The 23,994-nt window shown below is 43.9% G+C and overlaps 1 protein-coding gene across 1 annotated transcript; it reads left to right on the forward strand.

The window, feature by feature from the left end:
* The first annotated feature begins 5,307 nt into the window (after positions 1 to 5,307).
* Positions 5,308 to 22,712, forward strand: LOC118368636 (arylsulfatase J). The gene is made up of 2 exons (XM_035752901.2): positions 5,308 to 6,226; positions 20,190 to 22,712. The coding sequence occupies exons 1-2, from the start codon at positions 5,919 to 5,921 to the stop codon at positions 21,556 to 21,558; spliced, it is 1,677 nt and encodes a 558-aa protein (XP_035608794.1). The 5' UTR covers positions 5,308 to 5,918; the 3' UTR covers positions 21,559 to 22,712.
* Positions 22,713 to 23,994: the final 1,282 nt, after the last annotated feature.

A 23,994-nucleotide genomic window follows, 5' to 3' on the forward strand; every position in this document is an offset into this window, starting at 1 on the left:
TTGGCGCATTTGGCGGACACAAAGCTCACAAAAAGGCTCGTTTTCGCCCAGTCGGGCCCTTTAAAACACAGGAGCAGGAGCTGGCTGGCTGGCTGATTTGTACTGAGAGGAAAGAAACTCAATTTTTCCTGTTGTTTAAACCTGCGTTCATTGGGAGCCATGCAGCGCCTGTAGCTCCTTATAACCGTAACGCTCTGCGATTGGATTTGCCAGCCATTTGGAATGGATAACCCGCGGGGTCACAGGGGTCGCCTGTCTACGCAGTCAAGAGATCAGCTGACTGACTCATTATATTTATCGGAGGGTTAGATAAGTTATTTCCAGATGGTCAGGTCGGCCACTCGATCGGACCCCCCATCGCGTGTGATGAAGGTGCACTCTGTTGAGGTGGAAAGGGTTCGGAGGAATAAAGCTGCGTCACATGTCACAGACTAGCATTGACACTCTTTTAAACCTGTCCCAGAGACTGAGCTTAAGTCACTGAGATCTGGGCTGTGCTCAAAACCTCCATATCCGTTTTTTGTTCACTCATATTATCATGCCTGAGATCAGGGATGGCTTAACAATGTAGAAGAATCAGCTACAGCACAATAGATTAGTTATCTACAGCACAATATAATAGTTATCTACAGCAAAATAGAATAGTTATCTACAGCACAATAGAATACTTATCTACAGCACAATAGAATAGTTATCTACAGCACAATAGAATAGTTATCTACAGCACAATATAATAGTTATCTACAGCACAATAGAAGAATCAGCTACAGCACAATAGAATAGTTATCTACAGCACAATAGAATAGTTATCTACAGCACAATAGAATAGTTATCTACAGCACAATAGAATAATCAGCTACAGCACAATAGAATAGTTATCTACAGCACAATATAATCGTTATCTACAGCACAATAGAAGAATCAGCTACAGCACAATAGAATAGTTATCTACAGCACAATAGAATAGTTATCTACAGCACAATAGAATAGTTATCTACAGCACAATAGAAGAATCAGCTACAGCACAATAGAATAGTTATCTACAGCACAATAGAATAGTTATCTACAGCACAATAGAATAGTTATCTACAGCACAATAGAAGAATTATCTACAGCACAATAGAATAGTTATCTACAGCACAATAGAATAGTTATCTACAGCACAATAGAATAGTTATCTACATCACAATAGAATAGTTATCTATAGCACAATAGAAGAATCAGCTACAGCACAATAGAATAGTTATCTACAGCACAATAGAAGAATCAGCTACAGCACAATAGAATAGTTATCTACAGCACAATATAATAGTTATCTACAGCACAATAGAATAGTTATCTACAGCACAATATAATAGTTATCTACAGCACAATATAATAGTTATCTACAGCACAATAGAATAGTTCTCAGCACCATAAAATAGTTATCTACGGCACCATAGAAGAGTTATCTAGAGCACATACAGTATGGGAGCATGCTACATAGATAGTTTCACATTCCCTTCAAATCGGCAGATCAGTGATATACACCGAGTGTATATTTCCATGACATCCATCGACTGGTGAATCCAGGTGAAAGCTATGATTCCTTATTGATGTTAAATCCACATCAATCATTGTAGATGAAGACAGGTTAAAGGAGGATTTCTAAGCATTGAGACATGGATTGTGTATGTGTGCCATTCAGAGGATGAATGGGCAAGACACAATATTGAAGTGCCTTTATGGTAGTCGGTGCAAGGCGCACCGTTTTGTGTCAAGAATGCTTCTAGGTTTTTCACGCTCAACAGTTTCCGGTGTGTATCAAGAATGGTCCACCACCCAAAGGATCTCCAGCCAACATGGGCCAGCATCCTTGTGGAATGCTTTCGACACCTTGTATCCCCATTAGGACCCCCACTTGCCACATTGGTATTTCCCCCTAACCCACTCTGACACAATTACAGTGCTGTCGGGTGGGTGCCTTAGATCATGTGGATCCTGCTCAGTCATTGGCTGGCCTATCGGTGACTTCAATGTCAACACCTTGGAGACAACATGGAGATTGGTCTCCTCTGTACTACTAACAAAACGGGTCATTTCAGTGTCAAAACATTTTGAGTATATGGAAATATTAACACACTGTACCTGTGCAATGTGGCCATAGGCGTTGCAGCCCTCTATAAGCAGGAAGTCACGTGTAAATGTCTATAATAGTGGGCACAGAGAGTGATCACAAAGTTGGCTGGTCGATTACAGAAACTTCCACAAATCAAAAGACTTTTCCTCTTCCCCTCCCTACGCCTTGTAAAATGAGTCACCTCAAAAATGAGGCAATTACGCACGAAGACAGCTCAGTGGGAATGTGCTGAGAGGTTGGTTCCTGGAACAGAGACGTTGGGTTGGCAGTCCCCGGCGTCTGCTAGTGTAAGTTTGGGGTGGTCTACATGCATGGGCATTTGCACTTTAAAGAGAGGATGATGTTGTTTTCAATGATCCACTCATCCACCCACTTTTGAGAGGTCAGAACTATGAAGGAGGGCCTATGACCTCATGCTGAGTCACATTACTCATCGACCGACCGGACCCACCCACGATGGTGATGCAATGGCACAGGATGCAAGGAGTGTGTGTGTGTGTGTGTGTGTGTGTGTGTGTGTGTGTGTGTGTGTGTGTGTGTGTGTGTGTGTGTGTGTGTGTGTGTGTGTGTGTGTGTGTGTGTGTGTGTGTGTGTGTGTGTGTGTGTGTGTGTGCATACAGAAAAATCCCTTGGCTTTGGAAGATTGGAGAATTTTGCAAGTCCTCTTTCCAAGGAATTAGTTTCACAGCGATTTTAAGACCCCAGGGGTTTAACCTTAATGACAAGGGGATTTATCCCCCTCTCATCGACATTTAGTACACATGACGGCTCTGACGACTTCATTCTTGGCATCTGGTCAAGTTCAGTAACACGCAACATTTAGTTTTTGGAACAAAATGAAATGGACTTTTGCCTGTGTGTCTGTCCAAGGTAGAGTTATTCAACGGGCCTAGGGTTTTCTCACCCAGACCCATTTGACCTGTAGTCTATGGTGACAGAGGAAACAGTTTTGTCAGATATACAGAGAGCGTACACGGTCTCCTATTCAGGTACATCTGAGAGCGGGTACAGTCACAGTTTGTGCTTCATTACATTCAAACTTGGATTGGTAGACATTCTGTAGTCATTCTCCTAGTTGGTGTCGGTCAACCTTGTTTGCAGAGCAGAAAATGAATTCACGTCGCAGACACTTTCTCACTTGGTCATTATGTGGGTCCATTAATTAATGCTCACTGGATCATAGAAAGTCCCCGTCTGTTTGAGTGACCTTTATTTACACACAGGCACAAAAGCACACTCTACACAACCACACCCCTCCTCCCCAGACACCTCAACTCGCAACTTTTTATATGAGACTCAGTGAGAATCATAACACTAAGCAGTGGTGTAAGTACTTTTTTTTGTGTGGGGGGATCTGTCTAGGTCCAAAAGGCTTCTTAACAGCTTCTACCCCCAAGCCATAAGACTCTTAAATGGGTACCCGGACTATTTGCATTGTCCCTACCCCACCCACATTTTTACACTGCTGCTACTCTGTTTGTTATCCATGCATAGTCACTTTACTTGTACATATTACCCACAAGACACTAGGATGTACCCAAACAAAAGAGCGAGGGTAAACCTCATAGAACGACACGGGATGAGACCCGTAATACACAATGCACAAAACACACAGCACAGGCTGCGCAAACGCATAGATACTCACACGACCAACGGACATGGGAACAATAATTGACAGCCCAATGGGGAAACAAAGGGCACATTTATACAAACACAATCAGTGACGTCCGACCTCCGGAACTGGTTAACAGAATGAGCAGCAGTACCGGGGGAATCCGTGACACAGTACAGGAAAATGGTCCAATTTATCAAGAAAACATCCCTGGTAACTGCCTCTGATCTGGTGGACTCATTAAACACACATGCTTCCTTTGTAAATGATGTCTGAGTGTTGGAGACAGCCCCTGGCTATCCGTAAATTAAACAAACAAAAAAATAGTGTTGTCTCGTTTGGTTAATATAAGGAATTAGAAATGATGTATTCCTTTACTTTTGATACTTAAGTATATTTAAAGCCAAATACTTTTTTACTTTTACTCAAGTACTATTTCACTGCGTGACTTTCACTTTTACTTTTCTATTAAGGTATCTTTACTTTTACTCAAGTATGACAATACAGTACTTTCCCCACCACTTATACTACGATTACTTCCGTAGTACTGCTTGGTTTAACCAACTGCTTAATCCCCCTCAGAAAATGAACGAGATAACGTCAGAGAAAGGATTCATTCAGCTGAGGTTAAGTCTACTCCTAAATTGGGAGAGGTAGCCTAGTTCATCATGAGCCATAAGGTACGCCAGAGGGGGAAAAAATACAATAGGATAATCAAGCAGTAGGACACATGTGTTCCTGTATGTTGGACTAACAGGAAGTTTTAGCCTTCAGACTAGATTAGTGGTTGACTTATTACATTTTTTTACATTTTTTTAAATGATCTTCAAATGAAAAAGCTGTCCAAATCTCTACAGATGCCCATCCACTATAAATCCAATCGAGTTATTGCCTTCCATAAATAAATGGCATATCTAGACATCAGAGTGTTGGTTGAAGTCTGCATTATGGAATGCTTCCAACTGTTGTGTTTTAAAGATGTTAAAATGAAAATACAGACCACGTACGTTTTTCCTCCATTTGCAATAGATTATTATTTATCTCCCCAACACTGTTATTACAAACGTTGTGACTGTCTCCAGGGGCAGATCATACAGTCATTCAGTCCTTTTGTTCTGAATCTATGGACACGACAGTCATTCGTTTTAAATGTTACATTGCCATACTGGCTGGCAATGTTCTTATCCCTTGTATGCTAGCTAGCCAACTACGGCTAATTTACAGTCAAATCAAAAAGCCAGAATAACAGCAAAGTAGCTTCATTTGCAAGAACTGTTTCTATTTGTTTCTATTTGGATACATCCATAACAATGAGCTAATGATTCAATATTTTTTTAATGCTTTTTATAGTGGAGATCAAGTTTATAAATTGCCTGGCTGGGCTGATAAAACAGTGGATTGCGTGATCAGACGGAACAGTGCAAATGGGCATTTAAACGTCATAGATTTAGTCAACGGAAATTTGTGGAATGCGGTTTAAACCAATCAGCATTCAGGATTATACCCACCCGTTGTATAATCCACACTGTCACAACCCAATCAATAGGTTGATCCAAATGCTCTTTGTACTCCCCCATCCATTTAAATGTGTGGATTTTGATGGTGGAGCGCACACACGGAAGAGCAGCCCCTACAGCTGCCAGCGGGTGTTTCTAAAACAGACTCGTTGCTGAGAGAGAAGGACCTGTCAAATCTCTCACGTCCTAGAAGAAACACAAGTGAGGTTCGCGATTGATGCAACACAGTTTTGAGTGAAGTTGATTCAACGATTTTGGTAAGAGGAGCCACGTTTCAAACGAGGAATAGAGCATTCCGACGGGAAGATGTTTTGCGTGGCAGAACTTTGGATGAACGTTTTAATGGTGGGGACTTCAAACACGCGTGTTGCAGCATTTGAAAGGACTGGACTGCTATTCTCGTCGGCTACTGAACACAAACGTTGTCATCGGGCTAGAGTATGAGAGTAGGCCATTGAGGACAATGCTAACACAATTTCCAAGGGCTGCTACACCGGGACATGTGCAACGCTCCACCGCATTCGCTCGTTGTCCACCATGACAACCACTGCCAATAACTTTGTTGCAATGTAGCAAACCAACAATCGCATAATTATATATATATATTTTTACTCAAGACTAACACCATGATTCGAGTGGTTTGGTTTTTGATGCAGTGTAAACGTCGGGGATGAAGATGTTTATCTTCAGTGTCCTGGCGAGTTTATTCGCGTTTACTTCACTGACATGTGGCTATCAGATGTCGTGGGGAAATTGGAATGGCAATTCGCAGAACCGAGTGAGTAATCGTGACAAGACTACTCAACCTCACATAATTTTCATCCTGGTTGATGACCAAGGCTTCCGGGACGTGGGCTACCATGGGTCCGAGATCAAAACCCCAACTCTGGACAGGCTGGCAGCGCAGGGAGTGAAACTGGAGAATTACTATGTGCAGCCTCTCTGTAGCCCTTCCAGGAGTCAATTGATGACTGGCAGGTGAGTTGAACCTCCTGTCTCGTGGGTATTCAGTTGTGGTCAGTCAACCTGGTCTTAGAGCATTTCGTATTATTCTGTACGTAAATCCGAGATTCTTCATTTAGTATGACACAGTATGTTACATTTCGTATGGTATGTATTCATTTGTGGATGTCCATTACCCATTTCGTATGATATTTTATGAATTTAAAAAAATGTCCAATATGTTATGAATTTGCAAAACATACAATAATTTTAGCTAACGTTAGCAAGGCTAGCGGTTAGGGTTGAGTTTAGGAGTTAGGTTAAAGCGTTAGGGGAAGGGTTAGTTAACATGCACCGTCTTTGCAAAGTAGTAAGTAGTTGCTAAAATGATAAAGTTGCCTGTGGTGAGATTCAACCTCACAACCTTTTGGGTTGATAGATGTTCGGTTAGGGAAAGGGTTAGGTAGTGCTAAGTAGTTTTTTTACATTTGATTTATTTGACCTTTATTTAACCAGGTAGGCCAGTTGACGACAAGTTCTCATTTACAACTGCGACCTGGCCAAGATAAAGCAAAACATTGCGACACAAACAACAGAGTTACACATGGAATAAACAAATGTACAGTCAATAACACAATAGAAAAGTATATATACAGTGTGTGCAAATGTAGTAAGATTAGGGAGGCAAGGCAATAAATAGGCCATAGTGGAGAAATAATTACAATTTAGCAATGAATGTGCAAGTAGAGATACTGGGGTGCAAAGTTTGGTAGTTGGGTGGGCTATTTACAGATGGGCTATGTACAGGTGCAATGATCTGTAAGCTGCTCTGACAGCTGATGCTTAAAGTTAAGGAGGGAGATATGTCTCCAACTTCAGCTATTTTTGCAATTCATTCCAGTCATTGGCAGCAGAGAACTGGAAGGAAAGGCGGCCAAATGAGGAAATGGCTTTGGGGTGACCAGTGAAATATACCTGCTGGTGCGTGAAATAGGAAGCCGGTCCTAGATTTAATTTTGGATTGGTGATTGCTTAATGCGAGTCTCGAAGGAGAGTTTACAGTCGAACCAGAAACCTAGGTATTTGTAGTTGTCCACATATTCTAAGTAAGAACCGTCCAGAGTAGTGATGCTAAACGGGCGGGCAGTGATTGGTTGAAGAGCATGCATTTTAGTTTTACTTTCATTCAAGAGCAGTTGGAGGCCACGGATGGAGAGTTGTATGGCATTGAAGCTCGTCTGGAGGGTTGTTAACACAGTGTCCAAAGAAGGGCCAGAAGTATACAGAATGGTGTCGTCTGTGTAGAGGTGGATCAGAGAATCACCAGCAGCAAGAGCGACGACATTGATGTATACAGAGAAAAGAGTCTGCCTGAGAATTGAATCCTGTGGCACCCCCATAGACTGCCAGAGGTCCGGACAACAGGCCCTCCGATTTGACACACTGAACTCTGTCATTTGAGAAACCAAGGCTGTTGAGTCTGCCGATAAGAATGCGGTGATTGACAGTCGAAAGCTTTGGCCAGGTCTATGAATAAGGCTGCACAGTATTGTCTTTTATCGATGGCGGTTATGATATTGTTTAGGACCTTGAGCATGGCTGAGGTGCACCCATGACCAGCTCGGAAACCAGATTGCATAGCGGAGATGGTACGGTGATATTCGAAATTGTCGGTGATCTGTTTGGCTTTCCAAGACCTTAGAAAGGCAGGGTAGGATAGATATAGGTCTGTAACAGTTTGGGTCTAGAGTGTCTCCCCCTTTGAAGAGGGGGATGACCTCGGCAGCTTTCCAATCTTTGGGAATCTCAGATGATACGAAAGAGAGGTTGAACAGGCTAGTAATAAGGGTTGCAACAATTGCGGCAGATACCTTTATAAAGAGAGGGTCCAGATTGTCTAGCCCGGCTGATTTGTAGGGGTCCAGATTTTGCAGCTCTTTCAGAACATCAGCTGTCTCGATTTGGGTGAAGGAGAAATGGGGGAGGCTTGGGCAAGTTGCTGTGGGGGGTACAGAGCTGTTGGTAGGGGGAGCCAAGTGGAAAGTTGCAAAGTATCTAACTAACTCATTTCAGTGTCCTGTATGTATGTTTACTATGTTATGTCTAATCTATGAGACCAGGCTGGGCCAATGCACTGAGTGTGTTAAAGTGTTATAAAGTCAAGAGGTGACCATTCCACCTGCATCCCAGGGGGGGATGGTTATTGTCTTCTTCTTCAGACTGATTTACTTATTTCCACTAATTAGCCTGCCCTATACATGCGAGGTGATCAAACGTCAAAATGAATTGTGCATGGGAGGCTTAATTGTTGGCTAAATTGCTCGAGACTAAGGTCCATTGGAGCGTTATGACTGTGTTTCACTGGAGCATAATAGAAGAGCCCTTTGAAGTATCCCACGTCTGCATGCAAGCGCGATGTGACTTGAAAGGCTATGCAGACAGACTTCAGTTACGGTGTGTTCTCAAGACACCCAAATGCATGCAACCGCACACAATATAAAGTGCAACAATGACTGCTTTGAATCGGCTGTTTCATCTCTCACTCTCTAACTCTCACACACCTGGTTCCTCTCTAGGTTTCTTCCTAGGTCCCTGCACTTCTAAGGAGTTTTTCCTAGCCACTAGTTCTTCTAAATCTGCACCGCTTGCCCTTTTTCTTGTTGAAGGCCCGGTTTCTTTTATAAGCACCTTTGTGACAACTGCTGATGTAAGAAGGGCTTTATGAAATACATTTGATTGCTTCAAGATCCACATTTCAAAATGCCCAATTGAGTGCTGGTGAACAAAGATGCACAGTAACAACTTAACTGTCTGCAAGTGGAGCCGCTATAGCAACCGTCTGGGTCCACAGAGGAAAACGCTACAGATGCAGTGCATTTGGAAAGTACTGAGACCCCGTGACTTTTTCCACATTGTGTTACGTTACTTATTCCTAAATGGGTTTTCTCATCAATTGACACACAATACCCCATAATGACAAAGCCAAAACAGGTTTTTTAGACATTTTTGCAAATCATTTAAAAATAAATACCTTATTTACACAAGTATTCAGACCCTTTGCTGTGAGATTCGATATTGAGCTCAGGTGCATCCTGTTTCCATTGATCATCCTTGAGATGTTTCTACAACTTGATTGGAGTCCACCTGTGGTAAATTCAATTGATTGGACATGACTTGGAAAGGCACACACCTGTCTATATAAAGGTCCCACAGTTGGCAGTGCATGTCAGAGTAAAAACCAAGCCATGAGGTCAAATCAATTGTCCTTGGAGCTCCGAGACAGGATATTGTGAAGGCACAGATCTGGGGAAGTGTACCAAAACATTTCTGCAGCATTGAAGGTCCCCAAGAACACAGTGCTCTCCATCATTCTTAAATGGAAGCAGTTTGGAACCACCAAGACTTCCTAGAGCTGGCTGCCTGGACAAACTGAGAAATCGGGGAAGAAGGGTCTTGGTCAGGGAGGTGACCAAGAATCCAATGGTCACTCTGACAGAGTTCCTGTGTGGAGATGGGACAACCATCTCTGCAGCACTCCACCAATCAGGCCTTTATGGTAGAGTGGCTAGACCACTCCTCAGTGAAATGCACACGACAGCCTGCTTGGAGTTTACCAAAAGTCACCTAAAGACTCTGACCATGAGAAACAAGATTCTCTGGTCTGATGAAACCAAAATTAGACTCTTTGGCCTGAATGCCAAGCGTCACGTCTGGAGGAAACCTGGCACCATCCCTATGGTGAAGCATGGTGGTGGCAGCATCATGCTGTGGAATGTTTTTAGTGGCTGGGAGATCAGTCAGGATTGAGTGAAAGATGAACGGAGCAAAGTACACAGAGATCCTTGATGAAAACCAGAGCACTCAGGACCTCAGACTGGGGTGAATGTTCACCTTCTAACAGGAAAACGACCCTAAGCACACAGCCAAGAGTGACTTCGGGACAGGTCTTTGAATGTCCTTGAGTGGCCCAGCCAGAGCCTGGACATGAACCCAATCATACATCTCTGGAGAGACGTGAAAATAGCTGTGCAGTGACGCTCCCCATTCAACCTGACAGAGCTTGAGAGGATCTGCAGAGAAGAATTGGAAAAACTCCCCAAATACAGGCGTGCCAAGCTTGTAGCGTCATACCCAAGACGACTCGAGTCTAAACGCTGCCAAAGGTGCTTCAACAAAGTACTGAGTAAAGAGTCCGAGTACTCATGTAAATGTGATCGTTCAGTTGCGCCTATAGTGTCTGCCTGGGCACCTATTCTGGCAAATTATGAAAAAAAAAAAAGTGTCTCCCATGTTGCCCACTCCACCCACCCCCGTTGTACATATGGAAATGTCGGGGTGTATATACTGTTGTGTTACCAGGCTACTCCTGAAAGGATGATTGCAGGAGTGGTGGTGTTTAAATTTTTTTTTAAATCTATATTTTGAAACAGAAAGGTGTCCTCCAAAGAGGAGATTAAGGGCCCTTTGTGTTTGTGTTTTTACTAATGGATAGAAATGTGAGGAGAGCTAGGGTACTGCTATGTGCTGTATATTGGAGGGACCAGACTGGATTTCCCTTCCATGCCTTTGCGGTGGGATTTCAGCAGATGTCTGTCCCATGATCCATTCTATAGGGCTGTTAAAATGTCAAGATGTCAATGCTTTTCCCCTTTTGTGGCCTGCAATATAGTAACTTGAATATCGTGCTGAAAGGGTGGTTGTTGTGATCTCTGAACTTTTGCTCGCCGCTTAGGGTCCCTTTTTTGAGGCGTAATTGTTTTGGGTTGGTTGGCGTGGCAATCAACGGAGTCTGACCCCTTGCCATACACACGCTCAATTTAAATTCCAGTTGTTATTGTTGCGCCCCAATTGTAAACCACAGCTATACACCAGAGGGCTGTAGTTTGAATTATTATTTTTCTTCTCAACGGTCTCTAGATGGACAGGTTGTCATGCCTCGTAAATATTAAGTTATACCCAGGGGACTGACAGGTCAAAATATCCAGATATCCCGGGGCATGTTGACATGTATGGTAATGAAGTTCAAGTTGAGGTAATGTCAGCCATTTCCTCCTCCTTTTCCCTCCCCCCATGGCACTGCCACTGACTGGGCATTGCAGGGACGAGGTGAGTGCGTTATTCTGGTGAGAAATAAATATATTACCATGTGTTTCGTCTGCTGTGTTTGCATAGTAAGAGCTGTTGTTGAGCCTTTTCGGTGGAAGGATTGTCTGAAGAAAATAATCTTGCATGAAGGCTGATGAAGCCTCGTCCTGGACTGTGTTAGCAATCTCCATTTCAATGTGCTTTTTAGTCCAGGAGTAGGCCTGCACAAACGTCACAATCTCTCTAAACCCCGCTGGGCCCCCTCCTACTACCATGCCCACACACTATCATTCCGGTCACTGGTCCTAAAAAGAGAAGCGATCGTTGTGATGGTGACAATGGTCTTTTGAGTCGTGAGTTTTCCAGAATCGACTCAATCCACTCGGCTTGTTGTGCAGGATTAGAGATGGCCAGGTCAAATGTTGTCTGTCCCACTCAACCACTCGCCCTTTTGCTTTTAATGCAACACGTGGATACCAGAGAGAGGCCCAGACTTGATCCTTCACACACAAGCGCCCACTGTCTTCTGGCCTCAGGTCCTTCATTTGCAGAGATCAGGTGGTGGCAGCATGCAAGACTGACCCAGCCACTGAAATCGCAGCTTTCTTTAAAAATGTATTTCTGTCTTCACCTCATTAAAATCCATTTAAAATTGTAAAGGCCCTCCTGTGGGCCATGAGGCTGAGAGAGAAACTGCAGTTTGAAAGCAAATTTCCTGCAGTACTACACATTTTGCCGTGTCTTGCGCTATCTGAGTGACTCAAACATTATAAAATCAACAGGGGCCCCATACCATGACAGAAATACCCCTGAATGCATAATTTTAATTTGATTCTCCCTGACTGTCGAGCTTTCATTTCAACCTGGTCTCAGAGCATTTTGTATATTCTGTATTACAATTTGTATTATATCTTGTGAATTTGCTAAATGTATGATATGTTGTGAATTCTAGCTAGCTGGCTAACATTAGCTAGGCTAAGGTTAGGTTAAAGGGTTAGCTAAAAGTGTTTAGGGGAAGGGTTAGTAAAACATGCTAAGTAGTTGCAAAGTAGCAAAAAAATGTGTTAAGTATAGTAGTAGCTAAAATGCTAAGTTGTCCGTGTTGTGATTCAGACTCACGACTTTTGTCCCACCTCTCCACATTCACATTATACGCCCACCCTGATCAACCACCATGTTTTTGCCTTAAGTAACCATCTGTCTTATGTTACGCTTGCTATGGTTACATATCATACTAATTTGAGTGTTTCAGATATTTACATCTAGTCTTGAGACCAGGCTGTTTATTTAGTTGATTGTTAGTTCTCTTATACATACTTTTATATAAGTTTACACTCAGAAAATATTCCATCCCAAAATGTGTGTGTGTGTGTGTGTGTGTGTGTGTGTGTGTGTATATATATATATATATATTTTTTTTTTACTGTTTGGACATAGGCGGCCTAAAAATACCCTTAAGCGACCTGCCCAATACTTTTCTATGCAGAAAAAATCATGATGTTATTTAGACTGAGAGAGGAGAAAGTTATGGGGTCAGTAATGGAGAAGAGATGGAGACAGACAAGTGAACCCCATTTGTGCTGCTGCTGTTCGTACAAAGGTAAAGCCCCCCCAGTGACAGGTGCTGCATAAGAAATTGCTACGGCAGCTCTGAATCGAAGCACCTCGACCTCTGGTTTTCCTCAGGGCAGCGGCAGAAAAAACAAAATTGAGGCTTCAGTTGAGCATTTGCCTCCCAAGTTCAACAACAGCCCTTGACTTATAGGGCTCTTCAAACCCCATGAACTCTCACTCTACTACTCAGTAATTCACTCCTGGGAAAGTGAGGAGTTGTACCAAGGAAAGGGCATAGGTTGCATTGACCTGGCAGCGGTTATGGCATTCCTTATTAAAGTCTAAGAATGTGGACTATGTCTGTGGAAATGCGTATGAGACTGGCTGGTGCTCAAGACCAGGTTCTCTGAAATAACTTAACCGCCTTGTCTAGCAGATAGGACTAAGGATATTTTTCTGAAAGTTTTGTAAACACACCCGATAGTATCAAAGATGTGCGTATTTCACAGCTTGAGAGACATGACGACAAAACGTGTCCGGACAGAGCTGATGTGTGGCCTCTGTCAAAGGTGTTTAGTACACAGATGTGGAATTAGGCATTCATAAAAGACAACTGATTGAATTTTTGCCAGAACTTTGGAAACTTCACAACCTCGCAGCTGTTTGTCAGGTAGTGTTAAAATGGACTTGAATTATGTCTCGTTGCTGTAGTCTACATTCACTATTACATTCTCAGACGCACTCCTTTTTATAAAGATTTATGTGACTAGTCTGAATAAAAACTATTGAGAAAATAGCCAGAATTAACCCCCCCCCCCCCATCTCCCGAAACGCTTTCTTTTCTCTCTCACACACCTCTATCAGTTCCTCTCTTTCTACTTCCCACGGGGGATGACTCCGGTGGAATCGGCGTAAAGCTACATTCTGTTTAGCTATCAAAGGCCCACATCGCCGATGAACCTCCATCCATCAACAAACAAATGATCAGGAATGTGCCCCACAGTGGCTTCTGGGTTGCGTGGAGGACATCACCAATGTGGATAAAGGCAGCTTCATGAAACCAAACACTGTGCTGTCTTGGTGTCAAGGCGCTGTAAGTTGTAACTCTAACAAACCGCGGGCAGAGCCGTGGTTTAATTGCACAGAGCTACTCTTTTTTTTTTTTTTTTTTCTCTTTTTTCTCCCCTTTTTGCCCTCTCACCCCAGTCAAGTTTCACCTTCCACTTCTCCAGACCCCATGCAGAGACTGTCCACAGTCGCCCAGCTTCCCCTCTCACTCACCCATCCCCATGTCGCTTCACTGAGCTGTCGCTCTCTCTTTGTACATCTCGCTCTCCTTCACCCTGTACCCTCACTCTTGTTGCACCTTCTACCCTTTCCTTCACCCTATACACTCACTCCATCCCAGCACACTGGGTTGCAGAGCGAATGCATACTGGGTCGCTTGACGAAGTGAACCTGTGGATATGTGAAGCAAGGTCAACGTGTGAATAAGGGAATGAAGGTTTAAGGGAGGGTCTGGATAAGAGCTTGGGAATCTATAGTGTTTTGAGTCCTGGATGGGTTAAAGAGGACGAGTGCCAAAGAGGGCGCAGCAGAAGTGCGATTGAAGGGGCGGTCCAGTCGGATCAAGTCGAAAGGGAGGAAGGGAATAAGCGAGGGAACCCACACCGCTCCAAGGCTAAATTTCATTAGCTTTCGAGAGCCGAGGAGAGGCTGCTTATTCGAACCATATGTGGGGAGGACGTGGAACAGTTCCGTGGGGTTGGCACATGGAGCCGGGCCCGGGCCCAGGCCCAGGGATAGTGATTGTTTGAAACCTGGTATAGGCCTAGAACCCAGTGGTTGTGTAGCCTAGTAGTGGTATCCCCGTTGTGCCTTGTGGGATTCTGTGATTGCAAGCTGCACTTGTTGAGTTGTGTTTTAATGGCTTGTTGTGATTTGTTGCTCCAGCGGCCCAGCGGTTGTGTATAAATAAACCAGGGTGATAGCGAGTGTGATTTACAATGGGTGTTTTGAGATTGTGGCTGTACTGTAATTTGGTTGATTATGGACTTAAAGTAGGGAAGAACCATGAGCTCGTGCCATAAGATGTTAATGAGGGTCTGTAAACGGGCTGTATGCGACAGGGTGGGAGGCACATTGAATACGCTCACTACTCCAGTCATTATTATTATTATTATTATTATTTTTTTAAATGTACGGGCCCATAAAAGACTAGAAAGCAGAAATGTCCTTCAACCACTCAAGACCCACACAAATTCAAGGTCAATGACCCATTCCCTTGAAATGCCATAGATATAGACCAGGATACTTTTGAATTCCAGTCCACGTCAAGAGCTTTTGTTTTAGATGACTGATCTGTTTAGGGATGAGAGACTGCGTAGCGTGACATTCTCATTACACGCCTGTAACCTTTTGGTATGTGAGCACCAGCATCCCATAAGACTCTCTGGAGGGTTAGGATTATATGGTGAATTCACACACTCTCTCTCATACGTAGATGAATTCGTGCAGTCACACGCATACGCACTCGCAGAAACACACATGCGCTCACACACACACACACACACACTTGCTCTCTTTCACACGGCACACTCTACCTTTTCGGATGAACACATAAGAGACTCTTATATTACACACACACACAGCTCTGACGTGCATCTGTCCTTTTTTTCCGAACTGTGTTGTTGCATTGTGATTTTGTGGCTTTAAAAATCTGAAGAAAAATATGCCCTCAGGGAGACATTGTCCCTTCCTCTCAATCCCAGATTTCAATCCTGGGCTTTTTAATACGAAGCTGGACAAATAAAAACAAATGAAGTTTGAAGGAATGGAAAATCTCATCTTATACGCCAGTGGAATGTATACAAGCTGGTCCACGTCTGGCTGAGAATGAAGATAATGGAGCAGAAAACCCTCCAGAAACAGCACTTTTTTAAAAAAATAGACATTTATGGGCAAATGAAGAGTAAACATGGACGTATAATTGCTTGTGAAAAGCGCTAAACAGAGAGATGGCATATAGATGGCATATAGATGGCAACTAAAGTTTTCTCTGCACATTTATTATCTGCAGTTGTGAAGTCTTGAGTTCACTTCGACGTATGTCACTGACTATATAATGGCAATTGGGGTTCAGATTCAGCTCTCGTCAAAGCCTACGCGCTCGGCGCCAAGTTCCACCATGGACCACCAAAATAGCTTGCTTGATCGTCTCTCTGGTCTCTACCCAAAGACAGATGTTGCTTTTCCCTTGGCTTATTTTTTTCCATCACTATATTAGTTAATTGGATCCAGTTAATGATCTCTACCCCCCAGTGTGTTTTGTTGTGGCGATTTTTGAGAGGCCCCTACTCAGACCACTAACAGGTGAGACGTGATCATCCCAGACCCACGTGAAAGCAACACGCAATCTGGTTGTCATCCCAGATCCCGTAGTAGTGCCCCACTGAATGGTTAGCGTTTTAGATTTATAATTTCTATCCTCAGATTAATTCTGATTCACTCGCATGTTAGATCTTACATCTTAAAGTTTATATAGCATTGTAAACTGCCCCACTTCACTTGTTTGCGGCAGGTAGCCTAGTGGGGTGGCAGGTAGCCTAGTGGGGTGGCAGGTAGCCTAGTGGGGTGGCAGGTAGCCTAGTGGGGTGGCAGGTAGCCTAGTTGTTCGAGCGTAAGATTTAGATGCACTATTGTAAAGTGACTGTTCTACTGGATGTCATAAGGTGAATGCACCAATTTGTAAGTCGCTCTGGATAAGAGCGTCTGCTAAATGACTTAAATGTAAATGTAAATGTAGGACTAGTAACCGAAAGGTTGCAAGAGCGAATGCCCGAGCTGATAAGGTAAAAATCTGTTGTTCTGCTCCTGAACAAGGCAGTGTTCCCACTGTCAGTTAAGAATTTGTTCTTAACTGACTTGTCTAGTTAAATAAAGGTAAAATAAAATACTTAAAAAAGAATCCTAGGAGCCACTCAGACCTACGTAGGTCTTTCTTGCAGTCAAAATGACCTAGTGGAGTGTTTGTTAAATGCTTTTATACTTGTACATACTTTTATACTTAACGGTTTTGTGATGTGTAATATTGGGACGCCCTATATCTGACATGGTACAGGCGTCTTCCTCTTTTTGTAAGCCCATAACCGTGTGTGTGTGTGTGTGTGTGTGTGTGTGTGAGGTGTACACTCCCGTTTCGAAGTAAATGTGTTTTTAAGACTACCAAGAACAACTCTTGTGTGACCCTGATTTTTAGCCCACTGCAGTAAAAGGTTAACCCATATGCTACAGTCATTCTCCTTTCAAAAGACACTAGAGGATCTTTAGGTTGTGGATGCCAGATGTTGGGTGTATATACTCTACTTATGACTCTATCCCTGCGTGTTGCATGTAACTCCACTACAGTCTGCTGGCGATGGGACCAAACAACAACACTACCACCAGCACACTGGCTACAGATGTCAATTCAACGTCTGGTCCATGTAGGTTCAACGTAATTGAATTGAAATGACGTGGAAACGGCGCTGATTCACCTGTGTGTGTGTGTGTGTGTGTGTGTGTGTGTGTGTGCCCAGTGGGAGGTGTGTTGTGAACGACGCTATTTTACTACCATAGCGACTGCGCAGCGTTCATTGAGACACATCTGCCACGCAGTGAATTGTAGGAGGAGGAGAAAGAGCTGTTCAGTAAGATGGTCCTCCCACCTGAATGACTCCTGAGGCATAGAATACTGTATGGTAGGGAGTTCTGGACTGCCAGAGAGACTATGCCATTACCCTCTCCCGAGGTCCATTAGCAAAACCATGTTCTGTCATTTTAGCATACAAACAAGCACACAGACATACGCGCACACACATGCACAAATAAGCTTACAAACATGCGCACATAGCGGCTTTACACATACAAACACAGCTTGTGCACACACACACACACACCAATCATTATGCCATTTTGCAAACTGTTCAGCTTGTGTCTGACTGTTTAATAATGTGTGACAGTATTAAGTGAATTACATGTACCTCAGGGAATAACCAATTAAGTCTAAAACCTCTTAGAACATCCCTGTGTTTCATCAACTCAACAGCATTTCTAACTTTCAGTTTCTCAAGGGAATTATTAGCCAGTTTCCCTAAAACACTTAGGCCAGTCCATGTTTTTTAAATTATTAAAGTTAAGTCAAGGGCAAGGTGTTACTGTAGTGTGTACTCCACAGTATTTGCACTTCATAAGCGAGTGTTTTTTTTGGGGGGGGGCCGTGGAAAGGTTTAAAAATCAACTCCTGCCGCTTTAACCTGCAGATCCTACACATCGCAAACCTAGCCCAAACTGAACCAGCAGCACCGACCAATTACTTCAAGCGTAGGACGATGACCAGCCAAGCTGTGCTGTGTGGAGGGGATCGCGTGCGTACATGTACATACTCTGTGTAAGCATGGGTTGTTTTTGTGTGAGGGGAGGTATAATTCCACATGAAAAGCATAGATTTGGATCCCCAGGAGTGACTCTGCACAGAGAGCTGCAGTGCTTGCACTACCGCTGTGAAAAGTATAGACCCTGCTAAGGAAGCCTTAGGTTCGATTGTCCACCTCCTGGCTTCCTTCTGGCCAAAGCCTCCTTTTTTTTTTTTTTTTCAAAGTGCACACCAACTTCTTATTTTCTCTACCTCGCCTTAGTGAGTGGTTGCCTGTTTTGCCATTGGCAGCAGGAGAGAAAGAGGGATGAGAGCGAAGTAAAGGACGATGATGGATTTGAGGTAGCCTGGCTTTCTCCGTCCAAAAGCAGCACAGGAGGGTCGGACGTAATTACTACCGAGACCGGCTCCAACGTCCCAGGCTGCTTCACTTTCTGAGCCAAGACGGGCCGTCACCTCGACATCGGAGGACCCGCTTTTAAAATAAGACTAGCTTTGTTGCTCCCGGGGTCGAGCATGGGTAACCTCGCCAGGAATCAGTCACTATGTCATTGTACATGAAGGTAGGTGCAGCTTTTGACTTCACGTTACTAACAGAATATTGCCTTCCTTGATTACATTCCCGAGACTTAAGTGCTCAATTTTAAAACCAACGTTTGCAGTATTTACATGGTCTGATATGACGAAACAGACCCTTATTCCCACTGCCAAATACAATCACCGACTGGTTTAGGTACTCGCGAAGCACAAAGAGATGCTTTCAGAGTAAGACGTGTGTACATAGGCAGTAGCTGTGTCAACAGATATACGGCACACACAGTAACTTTGGTTTGTCTGGGGTTTGATCGTTACCACTAGGGGAACGATTACCTCTGGACTTTTTGATTGTTGACTATTTCCTTGCTCATGACAATAGGCAGGTGGTCCTTTTTCGGGAACTCCGGTCTGTTCTACACAAAGACTCTTGTCACTCTCATAACACCGGCCTCGTGGAGACACCAAGGCAAAGTCGACACAATTCGTCTTTCTTTTCCGTCTCGATCGTTGCCAAAATGGCCATCGCAATATAGAAAGTTAGGAACATCGTTAGTTTCAGGTCACAACTCTCGTTTCCTGGCTTGCCTTGACTCTTGAATGATGGGTTTTCCGTGTTGACACTCTTCGCCCCCAGATACCCACCACTATTACCACGACATCCTCTGGCATATTGCTCTTGGACATCTCCTGTCAAGCATCACTATGTTCTCTGGTTGCCGGCCCGTGTTAGCCCAAGCAGTCAACTGTCATTTTAAACCTGTTTGCTTTGGACTAAGTCCATTGTAATTACAATTAGATTGCATAATGTGTGTAATCTGTTACGCAAAGCTGTTTTCTGTGCTGTCTCATTGCATTTAAATGGCCTGTGAAAGGATTCATTGTTGTTTTAGATACTTGATCTGCATGAACTTTTAAATGGATTTACCAGAACCTTGGGAGAGTTTGGTTTAGTTTATTGGAAATGTATACAGTAGCGTGTTGAAATTGTCCAAATATTTTCATCCAATATAGCCTATTTTCCCTATGCGGAGCAATTTGTGTGCACATCATATGCCATGAAACTCCTTTACAATTCAAGCGGAGAAAAAAGTGGAGGTAGGAAATGTCCAAACACCACAGCAGAGTCATGGCGGCGTATGTATGAACCTGTCATTACATAATACTGCAACTATATTATATTCAGCTGTAAATGTAAGCAAATGCTTTATGATGTGACTTGTTTTGGATACTCTGGCCAGCCAGATGAGGATGGTATTTTTTTTAAACACTGGTTCTTCTCAATGTTTAGATAAACTAGAAGTGTTTCCTAGCCACTGTCGCCTTGGCTTTCTCTTTGTGGGAAAAAAAAAGTCATAGATAAGATTTGATTGGTTGATTTGACTAACACCATTTCTTCTGTGTCCCATGCAGGTATCAGATCCACACGGGCCTCCAGCACTCGGTCATCAGGCCCACCCAGGCCAACTGTCTGCCCCTGGAGAACGTCACACTACCACAAAAACTCCGGCAGGCGGGCTACTCCACCCACATGGTGGGCAAGTGGCACCTGGGCTTCTACAAACGCGGCTGCATGCCCACCCAGCGTGGCTTCGACACCTTCTTTGGGTCCCTGCTGGGTAGCGGTGATTACTATAGCCATTATAAATGTGACGGCCCTGGCATGTGTGGCTATGATCTCTATGAAGGGGAGGAGGCGGCCTGGGAACAAGATAGGGGCCAATACTCAACCCTGATGTTCACCCAAAAAGCTGTGGACATCCTGGCTCACCACAACCCTCAAAAACCCTTATTCCTCTATTTGGCCTTTCAGGCGGTCCACTCCCCGCTACAGGTGCCCGCTCTCTACCTGGAGCGCTACAAGTCCATCCCTAACTTACATCGTCGCAAGTACGCCGCCATGGTGTCCTGCCTGGACGAGGCCATCCACAACCTCACGCTGGCGCTAAAGCTCTATGGTTTCTATGACAATACAGTGATAGTGTATTCGTCAGACAACGGGGGCCAGCCCATGGCCGGGGGCAACAACTGGCCACTGAGGGGGAGCAAGGCAACTTACTGGGAGGGGGGCATCCGGGCCGTAGGCTTCGTCCATAGTCCCCTGCTTGTGAACAAGGGGACCCAAAGTCGGGCGTTGATTCACATCACGGACTGGTTCCCCACCCTGGTGTCCTTGGGGGAGGGGACTCTGGACGAAGACCTCAACCTGGACGGGTACGACGTGTGGGAGGCCATCAGCGAGGGCCGTCCGTCCCCCCGACAGGACATCCTACACAACATTGACCCTATCTACACTAAGGCCAAGAATGGATCCTGGAAGGCCGGCTACGGCCTCTGGAACACGGCCATCCGTGCCGCCCTCCGGGTCGGTCACTGGAAGCTCCTTACTGGGGTGCCGGGCTACAGCGACTGGGTCCCTCCGCAGACGTTCTCCAGTCAACTTCTGACCAACCGCTGGCATAACGAACGCATCCGTTGGGACCGAGGAAAGTCCATCTGGCTGTTCAACATCACAGCAGACCCCTATGAACGAGTGGACCTGTCACTACACTACCCACACATAGTGAAGAAGATGCTATTGAGGCTAGCACAGTACAATAGGACGGCCATCCCGGTGCGCTACCCGGCTAAAGACTCCCGCTCCAACCCTAACTTTAACGGAGGGGTTTGGGGACCCTGGTACAAGGAGGAAGAGGATGAAGACGACAGGGAGACTAACCTCTTCACTAACTACCTGGCCAAGAAGAGACGGAAGAAGAAAGCGAAGAAGAGGAAGCTCTGAAAAGAAAGGGGGAGGATTAGACTTTTTTTATTGTTGTGACTTTTTGTGTGAAAGACTTCTAGATGGTCAGATCTCAGGGATTGACACACAATCTGTCTTACAGGATTGTCCTGCTCATTGATTTGAAGACTTGAATGGACTGGTGCTTGGATAGTATGGGAAATCAATGGACATAGATTTGCCTCAGAGTAGGCTAAAAGTAGGCTTTATGGAAAATACCCACTTTAAATCACTACTGTCAGACCCAACACCTATGACCTCATGACTATGGGTTAAGGCCTTTAAAAGAATGTTTGTTTTTCTGGTTTTTATTGCATGCTTGAATTCCTGTGACATTCAGATTGTTAATAGATTCATTACATTTCATCAGAGAGAAAATAAATATAGAATTAATCTTTACAGACAGCGTCATATATTTTGGGTGAAATAAAAAGAACAAAATAAACAAAACAGTCATTAGCTGTTGATTCCAGTGTTTTCAAGAATATGAAAATGTAGGATTTATATCTGCTAGTCAGCTGAGATTTACTTTGTTTTATTAGCACAGTCGGTCTGAACCTTAGAATAATGTATGTTCTCCCCCCTTAGGTCTGTCTGCTGTGGCTCCAGTTCAACTTGAATGTAAAACAAACTAGCTAAGAAAATTTAAAGACCACGATGCAATTTTTTTTTTTTTCATGTCTCATTCTGCCACGGAGTCTTTTCTCATCTTTCTCTCTCTGTACTTCCACGTCTCTCCCTTGCGCCATCTCTTGCTCACTTTTTGTCGCTTGATTTCTCTCGCTCTCAATGACAAATCTATCAGTCCCAATTTTGCAGCAGTAAGTTTGTTTTGTGTGACAGGAAAGTTTTCTATGTCTGCTGCACATTGTCACTGCAGCCGATGGCACGTGGCTACATACCTTTTTTTATTTTAGTGGAAAATACTATAAAGTTGAACTTGGTCCAGTGTGCCAGATTCAACTCCTTTGTTGCTTGCATTGAAGCGCCAGATTCATCAGTCGGTGTTGAACAGTAAAACATAAATGCCATAAATGGAAACAAAACACATGGTTTTGGGCAAAGAAATGTAACTTGCAACCATTTAAGTCAAACAGTATTTTAATTTGATTTTCTGTTGCTTGACGCTGTCAATAAACATACTTTTTTTTTTATATATAGAGTATGTGGACAGAGCTGCCCTGGTCAACTGTAATTGCTGTTATTGTGAAGTGGAAACGTCTAGGAGCATAAGTCGCGACGTGGTAGGCCACACGAGTTCACAGAACGGGGCCGCTGAAGCACAAAAACGCTTTAAAAAATCGTCTGTCCTTCGTTGCAACACTCACTCCCGAGTTCCAAACTGCCTCTGGAAGCAACAGCGACATAACTGTTCGTCCGGGAGCTTCATGAAATGGGTTTCCATGGCCGAGCAGCCACACACAAGCCTAAGATCACCATGTGCAATGCTGGAGTGGTGTAAAGCTCGCCGCCATTGGACTCTGGAAACGCGTTCTCTGAAGTGATTAATCACGCTTCACCATCTGGCAGTCCGTCAGACAGATCTGGGTTTGGAGGATGCCAGGAGGATGCTATCTGCCTGAATGCATAATGCCAACTGTAGTTTGATGAAGGAGGAATAATGGTCTTTTTCATGGTTCGGGCCCCTTAGTTCCAGTGAAGGGAAGTCTTAATGCTACAACATGCAATGATGTTCTAGACGATTCTGTGCTTCCAACTTTGTGGCAACCGTTTGGGGAAGGCCCTTTCCTGTTTCACCATGACACTGCCCCCGTTCACAAAGCGAAGTCCATACAGAAACGGTTTGTCAAGATTGGTGTGGAAGAACTTGACTGGCCTACACAGAGCCCCGACCTCAACCCCATTGAACACCTTTGGGATGAATTGAAACGCTGACTGTGAGCCAGGCTTAATCGCCCAACATCAGTGCCCGACCTCACTAATGTTATTTTGGCTGAATGGAAGCAAGTCCCCGCAGCAATGTTCCAACATCTAGAGGAAAGCCTTCCCAGAATAGTGAAGGCTGTTATAGCAGCAAAGGGGGGACGAACTCCATATTATTGCCCGTGATTTTGGAATGAGATGTTCGATGAGTGGGTGTCCACATATTTTTGGCAATGCAGTGTATGTACATATGCACGAAAGCACACTTTGTGATGAGGTACGCACGCCAATGTTTAAAGCACAAAATAGCTGCTATAACTTTGATTGGCCCATAAAATACTAATAAAACAGTCATTTAATGATGTTAAATGGCCCTAATGATGGATCCCTCTACAAAATGTATTTCTATAAAAGTGTGCTGTTATATGTTGCTCTTTACATGAATTTAACATGGTTGTATTAATGTTAGCCAAAGTGCTTGGTGCTATTACTCATGGCCCTCTTACTGAGTAAAGAGACTCATTTCTGTAGCTTTTTATTTTCTTTTCCTAA

The sequence above is a fragment of the Oncorhynchus keta genome, chromosome 35 (assembly GCF_023373465.1).
Source record: "Oncorhynchus keta strain PuntledgeMale-10-30-2019 chromosome 35, Oket_V2, whole genome shotgun sequence".
In the NCBI taxonomy this organism is placed as follows: domain Eukaryota; kingdom Metazoa; phylum Chordata; class Actinopteri; order Salmoniformes; family Salmonidae; genus Oncorhynchus; species Oncorhynchus keta.